General features: G+C 46.5%; 1 protein-coding gene and 1 pseudogene across 1 annotated transcript; one reads left to right on the plus strand and one right to left on the minus strand.

The window, feature by feature from the left end:
• The first annotated feature begins 1,958 nt into the window (after nt 1–1,958).
• TEX28 (testis expressed 28) lies at nt 1,959–20,823 on the plus strand. Its single transcript, XM_037820942.1, has 5 exons — nt 1,959–1,965; nt 2,769–2,782; nt 2,869–3,584; nt 19,326–19,461; nt 20,280–20,823. The coding sequence occupies exons 1-5, from the start codon at nt 1,959–1,961 to the stop codon at nt 20,634–20,636; spliced, it is 1,230 nt and encodes a 409-aa protein (XP_037676870.1). The 3' UTR covers nt 20,637–20,823.
• Nucleotides 12,114–13,947, minus strand: LOC119523276 (annotated as a pseudogene).
• Nucleotides 20,824–20,881: the final 58 nt, after the last annotated feature.

Raw genomic sequence — 20,881 nt, forward strand, 5'->3', positions numbered from 1 at the left:
CTACCTCATCAATCGTCTTCTAGTTTCCAGGGTGTTGCTAAAAAGACTGAAGAGCATTCTAATTTCTGATTCTTTGTGTATGACCTATTTTTTTCCACTTTGACAGTTATTCTCTCAGCGTATTGAAGATATTATTTCTCTGTCTCCTGGATTTCACTGATGCTGTTGAGGAGTCAACTTTCAGGTTAAAAGTCATGGCTTTAAAGGCAGTCAGTTTTTCCCCTGCCTTTGGTTTGCTTTTAAGATCTGATCTTTATATTTGATATTCTTCAGTTTAACTATGATGTGTCCAGGTGTGGACTTAATTCTGTTTTTCCCATTTGGGATTTGTTGGGCTCCTTGAATTTGTGGGTTTGTGCCTTTCACTGGTTCTGGAAAATTCTTAGGGTCACTTAAAATATTGCCGCTGCCTCATTCTCTCTTGTCTTCATCTGATGATACTGCAATTCGATTTTTGTTAAATCTTCTCAGTCTCTCTTCTATGTCTTCTATTTTTCAAAATTTTCGACTTTTCTATTTCTTTGTGCCTCCATGCTGTATTCTGGATACCTTCTTTAGTGTTTTTTGTCATCTTTTTTTTTTTTTTTTTTTTTTTTTTTTTTTTACGGTTTACTGATTCTCTCTCCAGCCATATCCAAACCGCTAAATCCATCTATTGGATATTTTAAAACTTTTTAAAATTGTGAAATCTGACATATGTTTGTAAAGTTGCATACAGTGCCAACATACAGCTAATAAAGCATTATAAAGTGAATGCACATTTAACCACTACTCAGGTCAGTCACCCCCTGCCTCTGTGTACCCCTCCCCAATCCCAGTCCCTCCTTCCACCCTACTGGGAACCTCTGCTCTGACCTTTATGGTATAATATCCATGCATTTCCTTACAGATTTCCTACCCATGAATGCCCCCTACCCCCGAAGAGTATCATTTGTTTTGCCTGCTCTTGAACTGTATACAAACAGAACCACATAACATGGAGTCTTCTGGGCTTGACTTCTTTTGTTCAGTATTCTGCTTGGGAAATTCAGTCATGTTTTTCAAGACTGTAGTTCATTTTCATTGCTGGCTGTACTATGTTCTATGACTATCCTTCAGTTTACTTTCATATTCTTCTGTTGATGGGCAGGTGGGTTGTTCCTGGTTGTTGGCTGTTAGGAACACTAGTGTGCCTGTCTCCTGGGGCACATGGTCACATTTTTCTTTGGGGGATATACCTAGGGCTGCAGTTGCTAGGCCAGACACTAAGCAGATCTTTGACTTTAAGATACTACTAAATGCTTTTCCAAAGTGGTTGCACTGCCAGCAGTGATTGAGAGTTCTCATTGTTCCATGTCCTTGTCAACACTTATTATTGTTGGTCTTTCTGATTTTGGCCAATCTGATGGGTGTGTAGTGGTATCAAATTGTGTTTTTTTAATTGAGATATAATTTGCATGAATAAAATACACAGAAACAAGCTGTTTCTTACAGTATAAGGCCATTGGGAGAGCATTTTCATATCTCAAACTCTCCTGAAGGTGCTTACAGTTTCAAAGTAGAATCAGGGGAAAGGCTGTACCTGATCTGGCCCCACATACCTCATCACCCTCTGCCATGCCCTTGGTCCACTGTGCTCCAGCTCCAGTGTTGCCTTCCTTATTTTGGAGATGACAAACAGAGATCAGAGAGGTTTATGAACTTGCCCAATGTCACACAGCCACAGAGCCAGGATTTGAACTGGGTTCTATCTTCAAGGCAGTGCTCTTTCTGTTACCTCATCACCACGAGAGAGTCATTCTTTTATGTTAAAATAGAATTTTCCACCCCGGACGGTCAGCAGCAAGGAATGTGTCTGTATTCTGTACCGCATGGCAGGCACTGTATAAATATTTGTTGAATGAATGAATGAACCTGTTTGACTGCAAGTATCCCTGCCTACCTCTCCTGTCTCCCCGGGAGTAGCAACACAGCAAGCCATGTCGGGTAGTGTGAATGAGTTTATTCCATACTCCACAACAGCTCTTTATTAAATGAAACACATAGAAAATCTTTGAAGAGAAAATAGGAAGGAGCGGTACAAGAGCAGGTGGGGGAGATTGGGATAGGGAATTCTAACCATCTGGGGTGAGGACTGGAATAAGGTATGCCCTATAGAGCAGGGAGTAGGGTGCAGAAAAGGAGGGGAAAGGGGCATGGGGGACAGACTGTCCTTCCCCAGTCTTCCTTGGGCCCATCTTGAATGCATGAACCTTGCATATGTAAGTGTTACAGTTTGCTAAAGCTGCTGAAAATGCAATATACCAGAAATGGATTGGCTTTTACAATGGGGGTTTATTAGTTCCCAAATTTACAGTTCTAAGGCTATGAAAATGTCCAAATTAAGGTATCAAGAGGTAGATACCTTCTCTGAGGAAAAGGCCGGTGGTGTCCAGAACACCCGTCAGCTGGGAAGGCACATGGCTGGCGTCTGCTGGTCCTTTGCTCCTGGGTTGCATTGCTTTCAGCTTCTGATTCCAGTGGCTTTCTCTTTAAAGCATCTGTGGGTCCTCTCTTAGCTTCTTCGGGGCAAACTCTGGGCTTCATCTCTTAACTTAGCATCTCCAAACGTCTGGGTGTGTGTCAGCTCCCTGAGCTCTCTTAAGGACTCTAGTAAACTAATTAAGACCCAACTTGAATGGGCGGGATCACATCTCCCTGGAAACATTCTAATCCAAAGGTCCCACCCACAATAAGTCTACACCTTCAAGATTGAATTAAAATATGGCTTTTCTGGGGGTACATAATAGATTCAAACCACCAAGTAAGTATATGCACAAATGTGTAAGTCTTTTTAGAGAGCGAAGCCATGACCTGTCCTGTTTTATGATCACTTGCTTCCCAACACAGGCGGACTACACGAAGAGCCAAAGCGCAACTCTCCCCTCCAACGTCCCATCATGCAAATCCCTGGCGTCCAGTGAGGATGGCCCCAGCCTCTCAGATGGAGAGCTCTCTTGGAACTTACACGACAGCATCAAGCACCGCATCCTCTACCTGTCAGAGCAGCTGAGGATGGAGAAGTCCAGTCGGGATGAGAACATTGTGGGCTACCTCAAGCTGGTGTCCAAAGCCGACCGGCACCAGGCCCCGCAAATCCGGCAGGCCTTTGAGAGAGTGAACCAGCGCACCTCCGCCACCATCGCCCAGATAGAGAAGCGGCTCCGCCAGTGTCACCAGCAGCTCCAGGAGCTGGAGGAAGGCAGCCGGCCAAAGGATTGTGCGCCGAGGTCGGGTGGCAGCCTGGACGACTGCAAGCTGCCCAGAGAGAAGGACCCGCTTCCGAAACCCCCCAAGCCGGGTGAGGAAGACAGCCGGTCTGCCAGTCTGCCCAATGCTGTCAGATACGTCACCCCGGAGAGCTTCCCTGGTGTGCTGCAGGGAAGGAAGTCAGAGGCGAAGCGGGTGGTCCAGCAACACAACCTGCTGTTGCAGAAGATGAAGAAGGAGCTGAAAGAAGTCAAAGGGTTCCACCTCAGCCTTCGGGTCTCCTACCAGAGCCTAAAAGAGAAGTATCTGAGTGACCTACAGCTGTGGCTGGAGTCCCTTGAGGAGGAGAAATGCAGGTGAGCCGAGCCCCTCTGTCCCCTTGGCTCTGGGGATTGGAAGAGGCCAACTCAAAGGACAGTCACTGGGAGGGTGAAAGGGAGCCTGGGACATGAGCTGGATGAGCCAGAGGGTGAGGCAGGCGGGGATGGGCAGGTCTGTTTGTCCTGCCCCAGTCAGGTCCGCACTGCGAGGAGGTTGGGTGGCTCTCCTCCTCCATTTTTCCTGTTGTCTGCTGGCAGGCGGGGCCGGGGAGGGGCTGCTGGGTCCAGCCAGGGGCTGCTTGGTTGGCCAGGCAGTCGCAGCAGCAGGGCACACGATTGGCACCTCTACCTTTGTTGTGGCCGAGGTGGTAGTGGAGGTGGTGGCAGTCAGGTTCTAGCAGACTCCCTTCATTAGTTAAGGAGGTACTTTTCTAGTCTTCTACTTTGTTTCTTTGACTTCGGGCACAAAATTGCTTGGCTGCTGCTGGTTCTGGCTCTTTCTACCAGCACTCATGGCTGAGCTCGGGCAGCAGACCAAGTATTGGGTATTTGTTCAAAAACTGGCTGTCTTCTGGTGAACTCTTTCTCTCCCTTGTGCAGTGGACCAATTTTATTTTTGTTTATGATGAGACTAGGGCCCACCACTAGAGAAATAAAGGCAAAGTGGGAGATGTCCGAAAAGAGGATTCCTTTCTTTCCCACGCCAGAAACGGCAGTCCTTCCAGTCCTTCCAGTCCTTAAAACAACCTTGCACAGACAGGAGAGATTCATTTGCATGAGACAAGACACCCAGTGCGGTCGCAGTTGACTCGTTTGGGGGAGGGTGGCGGCCGGTTGCTAAATCCTAGGCTCTCAGGATTGCTCCGAGGGTACCGGCGGCGGGGGCTCTTTCCCGGAGGCGAGGGCGAGGCGGGGGACTTGGCCAGGTCCCCGGCGGGAGGCGTGCAAGTATGGAGGGCGGCGAGAAAGGAACAGGCGGGACACGGTTCTTTTAGGGTGAAGAAACCAAGAGAAGAGAGTTTATTAGGGGAGAGTACAAGCTTATATCGGGCGGTTAGAGGGCGGGGTAGCTGTAGGGGTTAAAGGCTTGGATTGGTTCTGAGAGGGCGCGGAGGTTGATTGAAAAGGGGCGAGAGTTGCTCCCGTAACGGTGTCCGGCAACAATGTATGCGCACCGGTGGTGATGGGAGTTGCGCTGGCAACGGGGAGTGTCCGGGCAAGATAAGGGGGTGGGGAAAAGGTGGTTCCCTCCGGCAAGCCTCCCCTAACATTGGTATATTTTGGGTGAGGAAATGGGGCCTGCCTCCGGCCTCACTTTCCCAGGCCCGGGGGGCTGTAGAGGGCGCACTCACCCGTACCCACTACCCTCCCCAGGGGTGGATCCGGTCCCCCAGCCCAGGCCCGCCAAGTTAAAGCGCGTAATCAGTGTCCCGCACCCAGCATTTCTAGGAAAAGAAACCTGCAGTCCCTTTAGTACCTACTTGAGTGGGAAGTAGCCTCTCCTGTTTCCACAGGGCAATCTTCCCAGCATACACATAGCTTAAGGAAGCCAGGCGGGGCAGTTAAAGATTGTTACCAGGGCAGCAAGTTGTGAGTAAGAACTTACCAGAATTACAGGTTTCTTTCGGAGGTTATTTCCACGGGACGGCAGCAACCTGTATGAGTTTCCTGGGGCTATAACAAATGACCGCCAACTGCATGGCTTAAAACGAGAGAAATTTATTCTCTCCTGTTTTCATGGGCCAGAGTCAAAACTGAGGCGTGGGCAGGTCCACACTCACTCTGACAGCTCTAGGGAAGAATCTGTCCCCTGCCACACTCCTCACTTCTGGTGGCAGCCAGCAATCCCTGGCATTCCTTAGCCTGTGGCCCAACTCCATCTCTGCCTTCATTGTCACGTGGCTGGCCTCTTTCTGTATGGCGGTCTGTCTTTGTGTGTCTTCTCCCCTTCTTCTCAGGACAACAGTCAAGTTGGATCCAAGGCCCACCTGACTTTAGTATGACCTCATTTGACTGAACTCATTCCATTTGCAGTGATCCTGTTGGCAAACAGGGTCCCATTTGCAGGTACCAGGGGTCAGGACTTCAATGCATCTTTCTGGGGGGCACAGTTCAACCTGTAACACCTTCCTCGTCTCTTCCAGCTTTTGGGGGGGCTCCCGGCAATCCTCATTCCTTGGTTTGTGGCTTCATCTCTGCAATCTCGGCTTCTGTCTCCACACAGCCTTTTTCTCTGTGTGTGTGCCTCTGTATCCAGATTCTCCTCTCCTTTCTCTTATAAAGACACCAGTCCTTGGCTGTAGGGCCCACCCTAAGCCAGTAGGGCCTCATCTCAACTTGATTCCATCTGCAAAGACCCCACTTCCAATTTCCAAGGTCAGATTTATATTAAGCAAGAGCAGAACTTGGTAGGAGTTAACGGGCATCCCCGTCTGTGGCTCAGTTGCGCAGGACGAGACTGGCTGGCTTGGGTACGCACCCTACACCTTATTGAATCAGACCTTTCCACTGGTGGGAGGTGCAGGGCGGTAACCGTGGGGAGCAGGGCTGCCCCTTTCTCTCTCGCAGACTCCTCATGTGAATTCTAAAAGTTGTGCTTCTCAATCAGCTTCCACCACTGGACTGTGACACGAGTGTGAAATAAACTTCTGTTGGGTTGTGCCACTGCGATTGTCCGGATTATTTGGTACAATCATTTGCCTACCCTGACTGATATATTATAAGCAAAAAAGGCAGTTCTGCTGAGCTCAGATTTACTGGGAGAAATGGAGAAAGGGCTGAAGATGATTTTACCAATTGAGAACGAAAACAAGGAGCCCCAAGCGTTCTTCCACCTGCTGGGTTCAGATGCCCACTTAGGAGATGGGGAAACAGACCCTCTGATAGGCACCCACAGGCATGTGGCTGGTGAGGGCAGGGCCCAGGACACTCCAACACATGCTGGCCGTTGGACTTCGTACGCTAAGAAAGGGGCACACAGGAGTTTGTCACGCTTTTTCAACTTAATATTCCATTAAAATCTTTTGGAAACCCTTTACGCTAGCTGTTCGCATACATAGGAAAACACACATGCTGTATGCGTTCAGCTCATGGTGATTTTCACAGCTTCTCCGGGGCTTCAGCATCCAAGATTTTAATCTCAAAGTCCTGATATGCTTCTCACAGTTCAACCCATTTTCTTTTACAAAGGCATTTTCTACAAAATTGAGGGGCAATTCATATAGCATAAAATGAACCATTTTGAAGTGACCAATTCAGTGGTGTGCCAGTTTTAATGTATTATGTCCCCCAAACGCCATTATCTTTGATGTAATCTTGTATGGGCAGACCTATCAGTGTTAATTAGATTGTAATTCTTTGAGTGTTTCCATGGAGATGTGCCCCACCCAACTATGGGTGATGACTCTGATTGGATAATTTCCATGGAGGTGTTGGCCCGCCCATTCTGGGTGGGTCTGAATTAAATTTCTGGAGCACTATATAAGATCAGACAGAAGGAGCAAGCTTGCTACAGCCAAGAGGGACACCTTGAAGAAAGCACAGGAGCTGCAGATGAGCGACAGTGTGAAGACGGCCTTTGAAAGCAGACTGTTGCTCCGGAGAAGCTAAGAGAGGACAAAATACCCCAAGTGCAACTAAGAGTGACATTTTTGAGGAACTGCAGCCTAGAGAGGAACATCCTTGGAGAAAGCCATTTTGAAACCAGAACTTTGGAGCAGACGCCAGCCACGTGCCTTTCCAGCTAACAGGTTTTCCGAAACCATTGGCCATCCTCCAGTGAAGGTACCCGATTGTTGATGCATTACCTTGGACACTTTATGGCCTTAAGACTGTAACTGTGTACCAAAGAAACCCCCTTTTATAAAAGCCAATCCATCTCTGGTGTTTTGCATCCTGGCAGCATTAGCAAACTAGAACAGGTGTATTGAGATGATCATCTGATTTTTCCCTTTTGATTTGTTGATGTGTTGAATTACATTAATTGATTTTCTTACGTTGAATCATCATTGCATGCCTGGGATGAACCCCACTTGGTCATTGTGTATGTATATATATATTTTTAATTAAATTTTATTGAGATATATTCGCATACCATACAGTCATCCAAAGTGTACAATCAGTTGTTCACAGTACCATCATATAGTTGTGCATTCATCACCCCAATCTATTTTTTGAACGTTTTCCTTATACCAGAAAGAATCTGAATAAGAATAAAAAATAAAAATAAAAAAGAACACCCAAATCATCCCCCCATTCCACCATATTTTTCATTTAGTTTTTGTCCGCATTTTTCTACTCATACATCCATACACTGGATAAAGGGAGTACAATCCACAAGGCTTTCAAAATCACACCGTCACCCCTTGTAAGCTACATTGCTATACAATCGCCTTCAAGAGTTAAGGCTACTGGGTTGCAGTTTGACAGCTTCAGGTATTTGCTTCTAGCTATTCCAGTGCATTAAAACCTCCAAAGGGATGCCTATATAGTGCATAAGAATGCCCTCCAGAGTGACCTCTTGACTGCATTTGGAATCTCCCAGCCACTGAAACTTTATTTCGTTTCATTTTGCATTGCCCTTTTGGTCAAGAAGATGTTGTCAATTCCACAATGCCGGGTCCAGATTCATCCCTGCAAGTCATATCCTGCATTGCCAGGGAGATTTACACCCCTGGGAGTCAGGTCCCATGTAGGGGGAAGGGCATTGAGTTCACCTGCTGAGTTGGCTTAGCTAGAGAGAGAGGGCCACATCTGGGCAACAAAGAGGCCCTCAGGAGGAGACTCAGGCGCATTTATAAGCAGGTTTAGCCTCTCCTTTGCAGTAACAAGCTTCATAAGGGCAAGTCCCGTGATAGAGGGCTTGGCACGTCAAACCGCCAGTCCTCAATGTTTGTGAGAACATCAGCAACAATCCAGGTGAGGAAGCCCAACACCTCTACATTTCCCCCAGCTCCTCAGGGGGGCCCTGCATATATATTTTTATTCTCTGCCCAAATTACTTTGGGATGTTTCACTATTTCAAACTAAGCTATGCAAACCTACCAAATCTCACTTCCTATTCAAAGTTTCATGTAATTATGGTATTTGAACAAACTGTACAAGTTAAATTGTTTAGGAAATATAGGTCTTGCACCAACTAAACATCTCTTCGCTTGGTCTCACATGGAATTTGAAGTTTTAAAACACAGTCAGTATCGTCCTTTACCGCTTGGCCTGATTTGCCCTAGTCCTGACCATGTCTGCTTCATTCATATCTCTAGTTGAAGTCTGGACTGTTTTTCAAGTTTTTTTTTTAACAGTTTGCTATATATGCTAACATTGACATTCATATCTGCTGAATTCTAGCTCTGAGTTTCAGGTATCACACAGCTACCCAAAGTTCCAGGAATCGATCAGGTTATACACAAAGGGATCAACATCTCAGAATCTGGAGATAGCTATTGCAATTCAGGAATAGATGTGACTGCTGTAAGAGCTTTCAATCTAGGGACCATTAGAATAAGCGTTCCCCTGATAAGCTGTGCTCCAAGGTTCAATTCTGAGTTTACACATTGTATTTAGTCCATATCGGTGAGGCCTTGTAGTGTTTGCCTTTGTTTCTGGCGTACTTCACTCAAAATGCTGTCTACAGGATCCATTCACCTCGTTACGTGTCTCACAGCTTCACTCCTTCTTGCAGTTGCTCATTAGTCCATTGTAAGCACATACCACAGTTCACCATTCTGTTCCTCAGTGGATGAACCCTTAGGCCACCTCCACCCATTGCAAATCATGCATACTGTCTCCATAAACACCAGTGTGCAAATGTCCCTTCAAGTCCCTGCTCTCAGATCCTCCAAATAAATGCCCCCTAATGAGGTTGTAGAACCTTATGGCACCCATATACCTGGCTTTGTGTGGAACCACTCCACTGTCCTCCAGAAAGGCTGGTGTATATTCTTTTAATGTGCCTTTGGATTTGATTTGCAAGTATTTTGTTCAGGATTTTTGCATTTATATTCATTGGGGAGATTGGCCTATAGTTTTCCTTTTATGTAGTGTCTGTATCTGGTTTTGGTATCAGAGTGATATTAGCTTCATAAAATGAGTTAGGAGGTGTTCTTTTTTCTTCAATTTTTTGAAATTGTTTATGCAAGAGTGGTGTCAATTCTTTCTGGAAAGTTTGGTAAAATTCCCCTGTGAAGCCATCTGGCCCTGGGCTTTTATTTTAGGTGGATTTTTCGATGACTGATTGGATCTCTTTGCTTGTGATTGCTTTGTTTTGAGGTTTTCTATTTCTTCTTGATCAGTCTAGGTTGTTCATGGGTTTCCAGGAAATTGTCTATTTCCTCTAAATTGTCTAGCTTGTTAGCATACAGTTGCTCATAGTATCTGTTCTAGTTTGCTAATGCTGTCTGAATGCAAAACACCAGAAATGGACTGGCTTTTATAAAGGGGGTTTATTTGGTTACACAGTTACAGTCTTAAGGCCATAAGTGTCCAAGGTAACACATCAACAATTGAGTACCTTCACTGGAGGATGGCAATGGCATCTGGAAAACCTCTGTTAGCTGGGAAGGCACGTGGCTGGCGTCTGCTCCAAGTTCTAGTTTCAAAATGGCTTTCTCCCAGGATGTTCCTCTCTAGGCTTCAGCTCCTCAAAAATGTCACTCTTAGTTGCTCTTGGGGTCTTTGTCCTCTCTTAGCTTCTCTGGAGCAAGAGTCTGCTTTCAACAGCTGTCTTCAAACTGTCTCTCATCTGCAGCTTCTCTCCGCTCCTGGGCATTCTTCAGAGTGTCCCTCTTGGCTGTAGCTAGCTCACTCCTTCTGTCTGAGCTTATGTAATGCTCTAGTAAACTAATCAAGGCCCACACTGAATGGGAGGGACCACACCTCCATGGAAATTATGCAGTGAAAGATCTCGCCCACAGTTGAGTGATCACATCTCCACGGAAACATCCAATCAAAAGTCTGCAACCCAATCAACACCAATGTTTCCTGCCCACGCAAGACTGCATCAAAGTTCATGGTGTTTTGGGGGACATAATACGTTCAAACTGGCACAGTATCCTCTTATGATTTTTTAAAATTTCTTCAGTATCTGTAGGAATTATCCCCTTCTCATTTCTGATTCTGTTTTTTTTTTGGGTCTTCTCTCTTTTTGATTTTGTCAGTCTAGCTAAAGATCTGTTAATCTTGTTGATCTTCTCAAAGAACCAACTTTTGATTTTATTCTCTCTATTGTTTTTTTTGTTCTCCAGCTCATTTATTTCTGCTTTAATCTTTGTTATTTCTTTTTGTCTACTTGCTTTAGGATTAGCTTGCTAATCATTCTATAGCCTCTTCAGTTGTTCAGTTAGGTCTTTAGTTTTGGGTCTTTCTTGCTTTTTGATCTATGCATTTAGAGCTATAAATTTCCCTCTCAGCACTCTCTTCCCTGCATCCCACAGGTTTTGATATGTTGTGTTCTCATTTTCATTTGTCTCTAGATATTTACCAATTTCTCTTGCAATTTCTTCTTTGACCCAGATTGTTTAGGAGTGTGTTGTTTGACTTCCATTTATTTGTGAAAGATCTGGTTCTTTGGTGGTTGTTGATTTCTAGTTTCATTCCATTATGATCAGAATATGTGCTTTGAATAATTTCAGTCTTTTTGAATTTATTAAGACTTGTTTTGTGTCCCAGCATATGATCTATCCTGGAAAACGTCCCATGGGCACTAGAGAAGAATTTATATCCTGGTACTTTGGGATGTAGTTTTCTATTTAAATATTTCCACGTGTGCCTGAAATATGAATCTTAAAAAATATTGTGGTAACAAATATATGACGTAACATTTGCCACTTTCACCGTTTTTAAGTATACAGTTCAGTGGCATTGATGGCATTTCCAATGTTGTGTCACCATCACCACCATCCATTACCCAAACAAAATTTTATATCACCCAAAACAGAAACTTGGTACTTTTTAAGCCATAACTCCCCCTCCCCCTCCCTCCTGGCCCTTGGTAACCTCTCATCTACTTTCTGTCTCTATGAATTTGCTTCTTCTAGATATTTCATCTAAATGAGATCATACAATATCTGCCCTTTTGTGCCTGGCTTATTTCACTCAGCATAATGTCCTGAAGCTTCATCCATGTTGTCGCATGCATCAGGACTGCAATCCTTTTTACAGCTGAATAATATTCCATTGTGGGTATATACTACATTCATCTGATGGTAGACACTTGGGTTGCTTCCGCAATTGTGTATAATGCTGCTGTGAACGTTGGTGGGCAAGTATCTATTCAAATCCCTGTTTTTAATTCTTTGGGGTATAAACTAGGGAGTGGATGGATGCGTCTTTTTTTTTTTTTAAGAACAAAGTGATGAATGATGTGGGATTAAAATCGAGAGCATTATTGAACTTCATCTTCCTTCCACCTGGTTTTCCCCAAATCTCCCTGCCTCCCCTCCCTTACATTCCCAATTCCTTCCTTAGTGAATTTAGACGTTAATCCCAAAAGCCCTGGTTACAACTCCCAGGGTCCCCTTTCCCCAGCTTCTCCCTTTTCCTCTGCCCCCCACCCCACTTCTGGGAAGGTCAGGCACTCCAGTTCGAATGTATGGGAGAGCCCAGACTGGCAACCTGGACAGAGGGGAAACCTTCACCCTCAAGGAAAGGGACAGAGGAGGATGGAGTAGTGAGGCGAGGGCCCCCATAGCCTGGGGTACCAAAATGGGGCCCTGGTGCCAGAGGAAAGGACATTGGTTCCCCAAGGGAGACCTAGCACCCTCAAATTCCTCTAGTTGTAAATGGTCACTGCTGGATCGCTTGCTCTTCTGATGTCAGTTACAGAACCACACTCAGACCACGTCTTTCTCCAGCCTGAGCTGCTGGGCGACGTGGCTGATCTGCAGCCACATGCGCTTCGGGGCCTGCAGGACACATTCTCCAGGTGGCCTCTCCTTCGGTTCTGCATGCTCATCTGCTTTCTCTTTAGGACCTGCTGCAGGGGTGGGGGGTGATCTCCATTTTGCACATCTCCTGAAGGTTTTCATTGCTGTCAGCTTCCTCTACCCACTTCTGCAGCAGGGGCCACAGCTTACACATGTTCTTGAAACTCAGGTGCAGAGCCTCAAAATGGCTAATGGTCGTCGGGCTGAACGCCTTCCCAAAGAGAACCCCCAGGGGGAGCCCCACATTGGCCTGGGTGTACCCCAGGGTTATCGTCTTCTGCTTCGGGAGCTTGGCAGATTGCTCAAGTTCTTTCTGCAGAGCTTTGAGGTCCTGGGACTCTTTGGGGGGTTTGCTCCAGCTTCTCCTTGTCCAGCTTCAGAGCACCAGGGTGGGCAGTGCAGGGCTCAGGGGAGGTCCCCTCGGAGTCACTCTCAGTCCCAACCCCTGCCCTGCCCTCGGACCGAGGGGTCTCCAGGCAGCCTTCGGGCACCAGCCCCACTCCAACCTGAGGCCCACAGAATGCCATCCCTTTGCAGAACTCAGACGGCAGGGGCACAGGGGAATCCTCTATACCTCAGTGCCTGGCCCAACTCCTGGCCCACTGGAAGAGTCTTGAAAGTTCAGCCAGGTCTGAGGGTCAACCCAGCCTGGCTCAGGCCCTCCTGGCCCTTCACCTCCACCGCCTGGCAGGGGTGAGAAGGCGAAGTTTGAAGCCAGGCATCCTGCTGTGGAGACTGCTCAACACCTCTCTGAATGAATCTTTTTTTTTTTTAACAAAACCAAAATACTACACCTCAATTTTTATGATGACACAATTCCTTACTATCATGAAATCGCCAGTCAGCGTTTCCTTCTTGCCTCATGCTTGTCACACATCCCTCTCGCTTCTGAAGGACATTTCTGTTGGGCATAGAATTCTAGGTTGGCACTTATTTTCTTTGAGATAATCAGCATGTTGAAAATATCATTCTGATATTTGTCTTCTGATTGCCATGGTTTCTGTGGAAAAGGCCTCGCTGTCAGTCTCACCACTGCTCCTCTGAGCGGCCTCAGTCTTTTTTTTCCCCCCCTTTGGCTCCTTTTACATTTCTCTCTGTCTTAGATCCCGATTACAGGTACATTACATCTTTTGTCTCTATTTTCTGTCTGTTATGTTCTTTTCTGTGTGTTCCATCCTTTTGACTTTCTATGCTTTGTTCTGAATATTTTCTTCCAGGTTGCTAATATTTTGTTTGGATGGGTCTAATCTGCTCTCAAACCCATCCACTGACTGTTTAATTTCAGTTAATGCATTTTTCAGTTCCAGAATCTCCATTTGATTCTTTTTATAGTTCCTAGTTCTCTGCTGAAATTCTTAACATCTTCCATCTTATCAAAACCGAGAAAGAAAACAAGAAAACCATCCCTGGTCCCTACCTCCACCTCCAACGACTTCTTTTTCCCCTCTGTTCTGGCCTGGATCATGGAAGTCCTCCATGTTAGAGGTAAACTGGATGCTTTTCAGTAATTTTCTCCTTTCAGCGCTCAGGTGCTTTCAACACAGCTGACAACTGTTTTCTTAAAGCACTCATCTTTGTTAGCTTCTGTGACATCCCAGTCCCCTGGTTTTACTCCTCTCTTTCTGTCGCTCTTTCTCCATCCCCTTTGCTAGCTTCTCCTCCTCGTGTGTGTGTGGCTCACTTTCTTTGTTCTCACTGGGGAATCAGCCACACCATCAGTTACCATCTAGATGCTGTCAATTCCCAATGTGCCCCGAGTCTCTGTCCACCCAACTGCTCAGTGTTTTCACTCGGATGGTCCACAGGCATCTCGAACTCAACATGCCCCAGAGTCAAGCTGTACTTATCATCTTCCTTACCAACCCTGCCTGCCTTCCAGTCTTTATCTGCTCAGAAAATGACACCAGTTGCCCATGCCAAGAATCTGGGAGTCATTCTGTCTCTCTGTTTTCCTTACCCCCCTTCACCGGTCACCAGGTTGTGCCATTGATTCTGATTCCGACTGACACTAGAGGTTTGGGGGTTTTGGTCCATGGGGTTCTACCAACCCTCAAAAGGGAAGCACAATTATAAAGAAGCCCACATTGAATGACCTGGCACACATGTCATTTCATGATTGTGGAGGTGTATTATATTTAGGGTAAATTCCTAATATTGGAATTTGGGAATCAAGGGGGTAAACTTATATGTAGATTTATTAATAGTGCTAGCTTCCCCCACCAGCAATGCGCACAAGTTTCTGGGAAAGCGTCATCAATACAGTGTGCTGTCAAAGTTTTGAAATTTTGTCAGGCTGGTGAAAAGGGGCATAGTTTTAATTTGCATTTATCATGTTGTAAATGAAATCGAGCATCTTTCAATATTCATCTGTGTATTTTTTCTTTAACTTTTCATGATTTTAACCATTTTTGTATCGGATTTTTAAACTTATTTTCAATTGTTAAGAGTCCTGTATCACTCTTACAAGGAAAAAATATTTTCTCCCAATTTGTCATTTGTCCGAGTATTTTGCCATATAAAGGCCATAGAAATTCTTTTTAAATTTCCATGTAATTATATTTATTAATGTTTTATTGCAATGAGATTTTGAGTTATAATTTTAAAGGCTTTCCCAATATTCAGAATAAAGAATACATCCATGTTTGTTTCTAAAAAAAATGGTTTGTTTCTAAAAAAAATGTCACAGTAGACAACCCCCAGCTGTTGGGTCATCTCAGATGCTCAGTAGGAGGAACCAGGGGACACAGGGTCCTGGGTGGCCACTGGTGGCTATAGTACTGCTGCCGCGTCTCTGCTGCCACCAGGTGATGGGGAACTTCTTTATGGGATAAGTGGGACAGCCTGGTCTGGCTGAGAGATATAGTCTGGAGTCAGCTGATCTTGAAGGGGGAGGTGTCTTCAGGTGAAGGAGCCTTCTACCAGCCTGGGCTCTCGGGGCCGGGCCCTTCACCTCCACTCCCTTTCAGTCACCTGCTTCATGATCACCCCACGGACCTGTCAGCCCCTCCTCACACCGTCCTAATCTTGGGCATCTGAAATGCCACTCTCCTATTCTCTGGCCACAACTCCCATTTGTCCTTCTTGGATCTCCCATTCCTACTTTATCTGCCCCTCATCCTTTACTAAGACATTCAGAACTATGACCCTGTTATTTAACAACAACAATCATTCAATAAACATTTTTCTATGCCAGATACGGTGCCAAGCACTTTGCATGTACTATCTCATTTAATATGTAAACAAAGCTAATGGGTAGGGATTATTATTATTACTACTCTCATCATCCTCCTCCTCCTCATCAACCTCTCTGAGGCACAGAGGGGCGACTTAAACCCAGGGCAACTTGACCCCCAAACCAGTCCCCCACACCGCTTGGCCACACCTCTCACTGTCCCCGTTTCCTGTGGTAAAGCCCGTGGTCCTTAAGTTCAACCACTCTTTTACCAACATCCTCCACAGTCTTTCTTCTGGCTTCATGGGGGCAACAGAGGCCAAGAGTTTCCTACCACCCCCCATCACCACAACCCCCAAATCTTCCATTCTTCCCTCCAGCCTCAGTAGTGCCTTCCAGCCTCCATACCTAGGTGAAGCCTCTCCTGGGCTCTGCGTTCCATCTCTGTCAGCTTCCTGGGGACTCTGTGAGTCAAGCCTCTCTTTCATGTAGCTTCAATCCCGGACTCGCTTAGATTCTTCCTTTCAGCAAGAAATACCGAACCCTACTTCCCAGAGAAACTTCTGAAGTGTTGTTGCTATCAACTGCCACCTCCTGCTTTCCTCACCTCCCATTCACTCGCCCCTCAGCCCCCAGCGGTCTGGCCGCTGCCCTGTCCCCTGGATGGGGAGTCACCTCCTTGTTTCATTGTCCTGTGATATTTGCTTGCAGCTCACCCTTCTCCCTTCTTCACACACCTCCTAACTTTGGCTCCCAGGCAGCCCCGCTCTTCTGGTGATTTTCCCACGACTGGCTGTTGCTTCCTTTCTCCTCTGCCCCCCTCCCGGGTCCCTCCGTTTATATGTTGCCAAGGATGAGCTCATCCCTTCCCGCTGCTTTAACCCGTCATCCATGCCTACAGCCCGGTCTCTACCTTGTGCCTTTCCTCCAAGTTGCAGACCCATTTGTTCTAGCCCAGTTTGCTGCAAGACAGCTGTCAGAAAACCCATCAGCTGAGAATATCTTCTTCTGACAAATGGCCTAAGTTAGAACAATTTGTCTTGGAAAGAGTGGTTCTAACAGCTTTGGAAGTTTTGGGTGGCATTTTGGTTGACCGGTTGCCATTTTATCTTCATAAGAGCATGTTCCAGAGTGTTCCATTTGCCTTGTGACTGCAGAAAGCTGGACAGAGGGGTCCTGGACCAGGGAAGAAGAAGGGAAGAGAGTCAGCCACGTGGCAGCCCAGGAGGCTGTCACCAGAGGTCACAGAGGCTGGGGGCAGAGGGTAGGGGAGACTGAGAGAATATTCTCATGACAATGTTGTTTATTAATATCTTCTTATTCAATAATTGATTCAAGAATATTTTAATGCATTCATTTGTATGAATATATTAACCAAGTGTGCCGGTTTGAATGTATTATGTCCCCCAGAAAAAGCCATATTCTTTGATGCAATCTTGTGGGGCAGACATAATAGTGGGGATTAAGTTGGAACGTTTGAATTAGGTTGTTTGCATGGAGATGCGCCCCACCCAACTGTGGAGGATAACTGATGGGATATTTCTGTGGAGGCGTGGCCCCACCCATTCGGGGTGGGCCTTGATCAGTGTAGCCATATAAATGAGCTGGCTCAAGGAGAGGAAAGGGAGTGCAGCTGTGAGTGACGTTTTGAAGAAGAGCAAGCTTGCTAGAGAGGAACGTCCTGGGAGAAAGCCATTTTGAAACCAGAACTTTGGAGCAGACGCCAGCCACGTGCCTTCCCAGCTAACAGAGGTTTTCCGGACGCCATTGGCCATCCTCCAGTGAAGGTACCCGATTGCTGATGTGTTACCTTGGACGTTTTGTGGCCTTAAGACTGTAACTGTGTAGTGAAATAAACCCCCGTTTTATAAAAGCCTATCCATCTCTGGTGTTTTGCATTCTGCAGCATTAGCAAACTAGAACACCAAGATTATCAGTTTGTATTCCTGAAGAATATATTCCTGCATATAGACTTGAACATAGCAAATATCTTGAATATTCTTGTGGCTAGGTCCTTCATGTAATTGAAAAGCTAGTAATGAGGATACAATTGGGATGGACACCGTGTCGTCTTCCTCTCTGGGAGCAGAAGCCCAGGTGGACTTGTCAGCCGACCCCCTTTCTCAACAGGGAGCCGGGGCAGAGGCAGATGGAGTATTCCGAATTGGATTCTGAGGTATTGGCTTTCAGTCACTGGGCATTCAGCTTCTTAGCCACCTGGCGTGTGTCTGTGAAATCTGCAGAGCACGACCAAATCGAACTTGTCTTTCCTCTCAAGCCTGCTCCTTCTCTCACATTCCCTGTCTCTGCAAAGAGCATCACTGCTTGTGCTTGGCCAAGCCAGAAGCATGGCCACTGCCCCCGCCACCTTCTCCCTATCTCTGAAGGCCCGGGGCCGGCTTTCTATCTTCTCCATCGCTCCCCAGCGCCTCTCCTTTTCCCCAGTGTCGCTGCTGCCAGCTTGGGTCAAACCTTCCGTGGCTCTTCGCTGCATGATGATGCTCCAACCCCCTGGCTGACCGCCTGGCCTCTGTCTTGCACGGCGCCCAAATGAGGAACTTACGTAAGGGTTTTTAACTATGCAACATCTCAAAACCAGGGAAAGCAGAGAGAATAACCTACTCAACACCTGTATATCCACCCCCAGCATTCTCATATCGTACCATTTGCTATATTTGCATCAAATCTATTTTTAAGAAATAAAATAAAATGTTAAAAGAGTCCATTGAAGCTCCCTTGCTACCCTGTCCAAACCCCCTTCCTCCCTTCATTATCCTCAATTTGGTATTTGTCGCTTCCATGCATGTATTTATACTTTTACTTCTTATGTATGTAGCCATAGACAACGTGTAGTGATGTTTTGCTTGTGTTTTTTTTAAACAGCTCTAGTGAGGTGTCATTTACATACCATAAAATGTACAGTTTAAGTGTACATTTCAATGATTTTAAGTAAATTTACTGAGTTATGCAACCATTATCATAATCCCCTCTTTGGGGGTTGTTTGTTTTTTTTAAATAACAGCTTTATTGAGCTATAAGTCACATACCATAAATTCACCCCTTTAAAGTATACAAGTCAGTAGTTTTGAGTATTCACAGCATTGTGCAACCACCATGCTCTAATTCCAGAACATTCTCATCACCTTAAAAGGAAACCCCAAACCCATTAGCAGTCACTCTCCACTCCCCTTGCCCCCCAACCCTAGAAATCACTCATCTGCTTTCTGTCTCTATGGATTTTCCTAGTCTGGACATTTCAGATAAATGGGATCATACAATATGTGGTCTTTTGTGATTGCTCAATCCCTATACCCAACAGATTTTTATTGCTCTACTACTGTGTGGCAAACACAGTACTGGGGATATTTGTGGTATCTCATAGCCTACACATATAGTTTCGCTTTGAATTTCTAGAACTTCTAGTCTATAGTTGTTTTGTAAAGCTGTTTGAAAAGTAAATGTAGATAAAATGCGTATGAATATAAGGGTGTGCGTGTGAGTGTGGGTGTGCGTGTGTGTGATGTGTTTAGGGTGTTCCCAGGAAGCCCTGGAGGAGCAGGTAGGTTTGGCTAGAGCTTGGGAAGAGAGCAGGTAGGCAGGCATTGTAGATGCAGGACAACTCACTGTTAGCACGAGCACTGGGCACGGTACTGAGGGAGTGTTACTTTCTCTTTTGCTCCCAAGACAAAAGTTGATAGAAGAACAGGTGAGTGACCACCTGCAGGGACACCTGGATGAGATTTACCACCTCAAACAGAATCTGGCCTGCACCGAGGAGAAGATGGCCTACCTGTCCTATGAGAGAGCCAAGGAGATATGGGTGAGAACCTCAAGGGGAGCCTGCCGGGACCCAGGTCGAGAGAAGAACGTAGGGCATATTGCTTAGAAGAGAATCGGGTCTCAGGCCCCAAACAAAGGAGAGGAAGATGGGGCCTGGAGCTCTTCCCTTCCGGAGGGTTCAACGGCAACACATGCATTTGTCTTAGAGCTGGCAGGGTCTGATCTCTATGCTCACGTCTTACTTCCCACTCTATGCTCTTCCCACCATCTGGCCTCGTTTGCTTGGTAGCTTTGGCGCCCTGATTTGCGCACTTTGGTGGTGGTGGTGGGGCACCAGAACCACCTGTTAGAAGAGCCGTGGGACCCCATCCCAGAGTCTCTGACTTGGTGGATCTGGGTGGGCCTGACAAGTCCCCAGGGGATGCTGGCGCCACTGGTCCAGGGACCACCGTCTGAAAATCACCACTTAGACCACTGGTCACCTGGCACCTGGTAAAGAGCTTCCCTCCCCTGTCGATGAGCCAGCCTCACTCGGCTCTGCTCCCTCACATCCAACTCCTGTCCTTGTTTAGTTGTCTCACAACCAGGATCTCAGTCACAGGAACAACTGGACTTGAGGGCAGTCGAGTCAGATGGAACCTTCTCTGGTCCTGGACAACAGCATGAGAAGTGTTCTCTCCCAAGACGGGGCCCTTAGCAGCAGGTTTCTTGCTTTTCTCTGTAGGTGCTCAAATTTCTTAACTTCCTTCTTAGAATAATCAACTCAGTAATATTTGTTGGGCCCCCATCAGGAGCTCAGTTAAATGGCCACAATTCTGCCCCGCCTCTGGGTGAGCGTGTGTGTTTTGTCCCCTGCAGGAGGTCATGGAGACCTTCAAGAGCCGGATAGGCAAGCTGGAGACTCTACAGCAAGTGTCCCAACTGGAGATGATGCAGGAACTCAGACACCGCCCTCAGGAGTTCCTGTTCAAGTTCATGAGCCTGCTTCTCACACTGACCACCATCCTCTTGGTCCTCGTGTCCACTGTGTGCTCCTGCCCCTTGCCCCTCATCAAGACATGCCTGCGCATATGCACCACCATCCTGCTGATCGGGCTTGGGGCGCTGGCCTGGCAGAGGTGGCAGACCGTCCCTGCCGAGGACTGGCAGGCATGGGTTACTGCCAAATGGAGAGCCTACTCCAAGGTCTTCAGGCCTCTATCTGATGGAACTTAAAGGGCCAGGTGGGGCCGCAGGCATCTTTTGGGGTTTCGAGGGTCTCCAGTGGGCCCTCCTAAGACAGCCACTCTTTGTCTCCCTCTTTCTGATTCCATTACCACTGGCCCAATGTGATGTACACACATGCCCACCTACCTTGCACTTTCATCTCTCCATGATCCTGCAGAACCATCTGTAGAATTGAGGTTGGAAAAGAATAAAGTCTATGAGGTGCAGAGGTGCTCTCCTCTTTACCCCACACT

This window comes from Choloepus didactylus, chromosome X, assembly GCF_015220235.1.
Source record: "Choloepus didactylus isolate mChoDid1 chromosome X, mChoDid1.pri, whole genome shotgun sequence".
NCBI lineage: Eukaryota > Metazoa > Chordata > Mammalia > Pilosa > Megalonychidae > Choloepus > Choloepus didactylus.

Excerpts from the sequence above, each read along its gene's own strand:
- TEX28 (XM_037820942.1), top strand. Across the intron at positions 3,585-19,325 it reads CTTGAGGAGGAGAAATGCAG|ACAAAAGTTGATAGAAGAAC; the intron begins GTGAGCCGAGCC and ends TTTGCTCCCAAG. Across the intron at positions 19,462-20,279 it reads AGAGAGCCAAGGAGATATGG|GAGGTCATGGAGACCTTCAA; the intron begins GTGAGAACCTCA and ends TGTCCCCTGCAG.